The 7,217-nt window shown below is 52.0% G+C and overlaps 1 protein-coding gene across 5 annotated transcripts in view; it reads right to left on the bottom strand.

Moving 5' to 3' along the window:
• Window positions 1-7,217, bottom strand: part of CARD11 (caspase recruitment domain family, member 11) — a 40,159-nt gene that overhangs the window by 3,663 nt on the left and 29,279 nt on the right. For all 5 annotated transcript variants that reach the window (XM_010832952.1, XM_010832955.1, XM_010832951.1 and 2 more), the window contains 4 exons: window positions 5,943-6,080; window positions 4,554-4,879; window positions 1,575-1,754; window positions 544-696 (listed from right to left, as the gene is read on the bottom strand). In XM_010832952.1, coding sequence (XP_010831254.1) covers window positions 544-696; window positions 1,575-1,754; window positions 4,554-4,879; window positions 5,943-6,080 — 797 coding nt within the window. The remainder of the gene's footprint in view (window positions 1-543; window positions 697-1,574; window positions 1,755-4,553; window positions 4,880-5,942; window positions 6,081-7,217) is intronic.

Genomic DNA, 7,217 nt, shown 5'->3' with positions numbered 1-7,217 from the left:
ATCCCCGCATCAAGCCATGGACAACCCAGGCCCGACAGCTGGTTCCCAGCCGCGGCTTCCCAGGGCCAGCCTGCCCCTCCCCGCGGCGCCTGACCTTCTGAGAGTCAGCGCTCTGACGAGTAGGGACCGTGGTAAAAGGCCAGCCACCAGCTGCAATCTGATGCAGACCTACTGTGTGCGGGGGAAGTGGGGGACAGGGTGGGCACCGCGTGTGCCCTCCTGTGGCCTTCGGCCAGGGTGGGGTGGGGGACAGGGTGGACACTGCGTGTGCCCTCCTGTGGCCTTCGGCCAGGGTGGGGTGGGGGACAGGGTGGTCACTGCGTGTGCTCTCCTGTGGCTGCAGCGTTCAGCCAGGGAGCAAGACCAGTGCCATGCGGACACTTAGAACAGTTCACAAGTAATGCCAGGTGCTGACACACAGGCAATCACACCAGGGCTCAGACCTGGTCCTGGAAGAGAGTGGGGGGCCCAGAGGTTCTGCAGACACACACAGGGGCCCGGGCTCCCAGCCTGAGCTGCAGCCCCAGCCGTCCGAGGGCCCACCTTGTCCCTCAGCTCCTCTGCCTGGCGGACCTCCTCCTGCAGGTTGTAGATCTTGTTGACGAGCTCCTGCCGGTCCTCCAGGGCCTCCTTGCGGTCATGTTCCAGGATGTCCAGGATGGCCTTGTCTGAGTCTGGCAGGCTGCGCTTCCCGGCCTGGGCGGGTGGGGGGTGGTATGTGTGTGGGGGGCATGTTTAATGGGCTGGGGGGCGCGGGACAGGGAGCAAGAAGGCCTGGGAAGGCGGCAGACAGAAGTGCCAGAGACAGACACACAGCGAGCGGAAGGCTTTGTGCCAGGGAAGCAGAGGCAAGAGTCGCTGTCTCTTGGGGCCCTTAAGCGGCTTATTACTTATGAATTTTATCACCTGGAAAGAAGCATAAAACCCACTTCTGCTCAGAAACATCCTGATGCCTATTGTTCTGCCCCGGCTCTTATCAGAGCCCAGAGAGGCAGTTGTGCAGTGTCTCCAAACATTTCACAGGTGATGACAAAGACGGGGCTGATCTGCCTTGCAGATGCCTCCCCTGAAACATCAATCAATCTGCTCCAATTAAACCGGGACCTAGTCTCTGCTCTGAACCAAGGCCTTCCACCCCAGGCGGCAATGATCCTGGGGGGCATCATTCTTTCTGGGGGAGGGGGCGGGTGCCTTCCTTCCTCCCCTGCACATGTATCTGGGGATGTTTATCCTCTGTACCCACAGATGACTCTGTGATGACAAAGAAAGAGAGGCCCTCAAAGCTTTAACAAATCCCTCACAGCTGAGAGCTGAGTTTCTTGGAATCTTTAAGGCAAGAAGGTTTTCCCCAAAGTAATTTCCTCATAGTGCCCCGGACACTGATTTTCGTGAAATGATTCAACCAAGGAAACAACGTCACAAGTGTTACCTCACATAATGTCTGAGCAGTGGGTGGTGCGGTCACCCCTGCTGACAGAGGAGGAACTAAGGTGGCCAAGGATGATGACATGAGTTCTCTGTGGTCCTGCGGTCAGCAAGGGACGCCCCGGCAGGCGTGCTGTCCCTGTCCTTACCTGGATGATGGACTGCAGCTCCTGGATCTTGGTCTTCAGCATCTCGTTCTCCCGCTCCAGCTCCAGGACCTGCTCCTTCTTGGGCCGGTTCTCGATGTCGTTCTTCAGTTTCAGCGACTGGTTCCTCTCCAGCTTGCATTCCTCCTCCATCTTGTTCAACCGATGCTTTAGCTGGTCAATCTGAAACACCCCCGGGGGGCCGAGGAGAGAACAAGGTTGCAGGGAAACATTCAGAAAAGGGACTGCCTCCCCGCAGCCTGCTGGACTTCCGGCAAGAGCCGTGTTCTGTCCGTCTCTCCTCCTCCAGCTGGTGACACAGAAGGGCTCAAAGATACTCCTTCAGTGAAACAAACCACTCTCTCCTTGTTGAGGAAGAGGTCCTTGTCTGTTAGTTTAGATAGGACTAGAGCAGTTACAGTCCTCAGAAAACCTCCTCGGGCAATCTTCATGGGTGTGGAACAGGTTACAGGTTAGGATGAAAGGTTCCCAAGCTGGTGTTTCCCTGAGGTACACTTTCCATTTTAAAGGTCTTTTCTGACAGGTTTCAAACTCAGATCCTCAGAAGACAAGATTCCTGAAGAACCCTAGTGTTTCAGAAGGGGGCAGAGATGGGGTGAGGGGAATTCGGGCTCTATCTTGACTTCATGCCCCAGCGCAGCTCTGCCTGCACGTGATTTGGCCTCGTGGGTTTCATCCAAGATTTTATTTGAAAAAATGGCACCACTGCTAAAAGAACAGCTTGAGACTCATTGGACTGCAGGTTGGCAGGATCTCTGGCCTAAAGGACCTGCCCAGACTTAGTGTAAGAAAGACTGCCTTCCTGGAGGAGGCAGTTATTATTCTTGGGACTTTGACAACTGGCGATGTGCGAGCTTCACACTCAAGAAGTGAGTGTCAGGAACTGGGGCCAGGAGAAGACTTCTTAAACCCCTGTGACTGTGTTTGTTTGCTTCCCCAAAGGGATCAGTGTTGGCAAAACACCTAAGAAGAAGACTGCTTTTAAGTGCTGCAAGGAAGAGACCACCTAGGGGCGTGTGTCCTTTTTCAATTCTAGGCTTTTGGGGAGAACCCCTCTAGAAATCTGGCAGGTAGAGGGTGGTGGCTTTAGCCAGGAGGGGACCCCAGCTGCACCCTTGTGGCCTGAGAAATGGCCTAGGACTCAGCTGCCCAGATATTCTTTCAACCAAAGAGAAAAGTTCTTTTAAGTTCTGAGATGCTTTCTCGTTATTACTCTATAGTCAGGAAAACATAAAACAGTCCTAAGAGAGAGAAAGTTTTAAATCTCGACACCCTCAAATCCTAGACAAACACAGCATGGAAGCCTCTCCTCCCGGTCATGCAAAAAGTAAAATAAAACATCCTCACCATCTTGGAAGATGAACCTAAGTGCCCCAGGTCCATTCGAGTAGACATGAAGTGGGTACTACTGGGTCAGCCGTTTTGACAAAGACTTATATTTCAGTACTGAGCAATCCTAGGGCGTAGGTTTTATTTTCATTTTCATGTAATTGCCATTTACAAATGAGGAAACCAAGGCGAAGGACCAATCAAGTGGTAAAGCCAGAAGCAGGTCTCGCACTTGAATCCAAAGGACTTACACGTTCATGCTCTTTGCCTGCTATGCCACTGACTCAGTTCCCCCGAACTCCAGTGGGCTGTTTACTGATCTGTCTGCTTCAACTAAATTGTAAGTGACCCAGGCAGAAATCAGGTTATTTATCCCTATGTCCCCCGCAGTGCTTAGCACCGTGCCTTACACATGGCAGGTGCTTAATAAATATTCCAAGAGTCTATTTTCCGCCCAGCAGACAGAGTGCTCCTTCTAGATATAAATCAGTAGTCACTCCCAGCTCTCAATCCTTCAGTGGCTTCCATCACTCCTGGAATAAATTCTAAAGTTCTTACCAAGCCCCCATGATCTGGACCCTGGCCATCTCTTCAAGCTGCTTGCTCTGGCTCCAGCCTTGCTGGCTCTCCTGCTGTTTCTCAAAAATACCAAGCACGCACTACCTGGGGTCTTTGCACTCACTCTCTGCTCTTCCCCCCTGAGACTTGCATGACTGATCCCCCCGTTTCCTCAGGTCTCTGCTCCTGTGTCCCCTTCTCAGGTACCCTTCCTGACCATCCTATTTAAAACAGGATTCCCTCACTCACTTTCCCCAAATTCTTTTCTCCTTCTTTTTAATAGCACTGATTACTACCAGGTATTGATGTATTTGTTTTCTGATTAGAATGTGAGCTCCCTGACAGCAGGGCTTTGGTCGTGAGTTATGTATTCCTGGAAAAGAGCCTGGTAGCAAGGCAGTGCACAATAAATAAAAGGAATGAATGAGTTAAGCCAATTCCCTTCTCCATCTCCCTTTTGGAGGTAAACTTATTAACAACGTCCATCACTTGGCTACTGGGTTGTTCACTGATATCCACTGTGTCACGCCCAGCTATGCAGAGATACAGCTGTGAAGGGGAGAGTCCTTGCCTCAAGGACCTCACGACTCCAGAGGACAGGTGCTGTGCTCGTATCCTTGATGATTTTCCTAAGGGCCGTTGAGGTGGGCAGATCCCTGGGTCCTCCACCTTCCCCCGAGTGTGATTCTGGACACGTGTGCAGCATGTCTGGTACATGCCCCTGCTGGGTCCGGGTCCCGGAGCAAGAGGGAAGCCCCACCGGTTCCAGGTGTGCATGTCTGCACACGTGGATGCCTGCGCATGTGCACAGTGGCTCCACGGACTCTGGAGCAGGAAGTCCTAGTCAGCAGGTCCGTGCGCGAATGTGCAGACATGCGCCTGGTGGGTGGGTGGATGGGGCGAGGCTAAACTGCGCTGAGCCTCACTGGGTAGGCACGCGCACGCGCACAGTGGCCTTCGGGCTCCCTCACCTGGGCAGGCGTTACACCTTGCGCTTGCCAGCCTGGTGGTCTTCGCCCCAGGGCTTCACCTGCGCTCAGTGGGGCCCCGGGGGTCCCGCCGCGCGCCCCTCACCTCGAGCTGGAGGTCTCGGCTCCGCATGACCGCCATGTTTTTCTCCTCGCTGAGCTGGGCGTAACGCATGGCCAAGTTGTAGTTGTCGTCCTTCACCTTGACCAGCTCGTCGTTGTAGCTGTCTCGCTCCTCCTTCATCTTGTAGTACCGCTCCTGGAAGGTCAGCAGCTCCACCCGCGTCAGCGTCAGCTGCTTCTTCTCGTCCTCCAGCTGCCGGGACTTGGCCAGCAGCTCGCACCGCTGCAGGTCCTTGGCCTTCATCTGCTGCTGCAGCTTGATGACCTCGTTCATGAGGAAGTGCGTGAGGCCCTCGTGGCCTTCCTCCACTGTGGAGAGGGGGCACTCAGTCAGGCCTGAGGGCTGGGGAGGGCAAGAAGGGGTTCCAGACGTGGGGCTGCGGTCGTAAGTTCACTCATTCACTAACGCTCTACCGAGCGCTTACTACCCACTGGGCACTGTGGATTCAGGGTGAGCGAGACAGCCTTGGTCCCGGGAGAGCTTATGTCTGGTAAGGGAGACAGACGTTAAAAAAAAGAGCAAATGATCACATATAAATATAACTACAGACTGAGAGGGTTTCACAAAGTATAGGGGTCCATGAGAGTATGTAACAGGGGAACCAGATCCAGCGGAGTGGACCGAAGTGTTAGAGAAGGCACTTGATGAATGAGCTGAAGTCTTGAGGAGAGAAAACACATTCTGGGAAGGCTGGACAACATTGCCAGGGTCCTAAGGGAAGGCAGGAGGGGCCTGGTACATTTCGGAAACTGAAGGAAGACCCAGGTGGCTGGAGCTTAGAGACAGAAAGGCAGAAAAGTGAGGCTGGGAGTATCATCAGGGGCTGGACCATGCAGGGTCCTTGTGGGCCGCACTTGGGTCTTCAAATGAAAACACTGGAAAGCCACCGAATGGTTTTACGTGGGGGAGGGTAACATGGGGAGTAGAGAAATCACTGGAGCAGTGCAGGAATGGACATAAAGGGTTGATGAGGTTTGTAAGGGTCTTGACTGGGGTACTGGTGTATATGGAGAAAAGACTGACTCAAGAATATTTAGGAAGGAGAATTAAGACGACAAGATGACCATGGGCTCTGCTTCATGCGATGCTGGCAGGAAAGCAGACAAGATCCAGAGGGTTAGTTCCTGCTCTACCCACCAGCACTCCTGGGCGAAGCTCAGTGAACATCCACTTCTCTGGGCTCTTGATTCAGTTTGTGCTGGTGTCACCTACCTTTCACCATCAGGCAGAAATAAGTGGTTGACACTTCACAAGTGCCACGAGGGCACCATCCTGATATCACAGCTTCATAACCTGACAGCTGTCCCACCGCTGGACACACACACACACCCTTCCTACCACAGATGGAATGCTGATGGCAAAGCCACTTACCCACGATGGTAGAGAACCTCCGAGTAGGTTCCTTCCCAGTCACCAGTTTGTATAATTCTGGGTAGTAAAATTCCAAGCTCTCCAAGAAAACCACGTAGCCCCTTTGCCCCTTGGTATGTAGAATGTCCAACAGTCGACCTAGAGGAAAGATCAGATCACTTAGAGGGAAGAGTACACGTCTGACTGGATGCAAGTCTCCAGACCCAGTCTTACACCGGCTCATATCCATCAGTACACTGTTAAGAAGATGGTCTCCATCTTCTGTCACTTTGAGTTATATCTTACAATCCAGACAACGTAAAGCAAAGTGCCAGGCCCTCAGCAGGGGTTCAGTGTTAGTTTCCTTTCTCCAGAGCTTTCCAGGCACCAGTGGTAAAGAATCCACCTGCCAATGCAGGAGACATAAGAGACATGAGTTTGAAACCTGGGTTGGGAAGATCCCCTGGTGTGGGGAGCGAGCTCCGCCCGTGGCAAAGGTCATGAGGAAGGAGGCTTGACATACGCAAAGGCGGGATCAAGCCTCAGGAGTCTCCCTGGAAATTCTCGAGCATATACCCCCAAAACCAGAGTCTGCCTACTTTCTGCTTTGTGCTTTCACCTACACCTCTGACTTTACGGGGGGCTGTCCCCCACTACCTCTCTGAAAAAAGAGTTAGCTTACAGCTCCAGTTAATAATTCCTGGGTGTGACAGTGTTTAACCTACAAACTCCTTTGGAAATCCTCTAGCCTGCCTGAATAGGTTTTTCCGGCCACATGTGATTGTTCAGAGCCTCCCAACTGTGAGAGGCAGGAGATGTTCTAAACTGTCTAAATACAGATTCCTTTGAGCAGTTAAAAGATTGATTAGAAATTGTATTGGTGAAGGAATTTTCACTTGTTGGGCCAATGTTTGCTGCCAAGTCTCCATATCCCTTACCTGCTGTGTCCCTGGCAGTGTATTGATTAATATAATTGGTGTAAGTAGTAGCTTTAATGTTTGTAACCTGGGACCCTTGAGTTAATTCTTTTTCTTGTTATAGCCCACCACACCTTTGCACTGTAGGAATGCAACTTTATCTAATGCTTTTGGAGGGTGGCTCCTGACCAATCACCTTTAGAGAAAAATAAGTTTTAAAATGTTAACAGGCCTCCGGGCCAGAAGATGATGCAAATCACCTAAGCTTTTGCATATGATAAGTTTGCAGGAAGAAAGCCTGGCTTGCTGCCTGACTCTACCCCTTCCCCCATTATCCTCTATGCATAACTTAAGGTATAAAAACTACTTTGGAAAATAA

This window comes from Bison bison, unplaced genomic scaffold, assembly GCF_000754665.1.
Source record: "Bison bison bison isolate TAMUID 2011002044 unplaced genomic scaffold, Bison_UMD1.0 scf7180017862976, whole genome shotgun sequence".
In the NCBI taxonomy this organism is placed as follows: Eukaryota; Metazoa; Chordata; class Mammalia; order Artiodactyla; family Bovidae; genus Bison; species Bison bison.
Note: the sequence above shows the minus strand (reverse complement) of the source record. Positions and strands in the feature narration are given on the sequence as shown.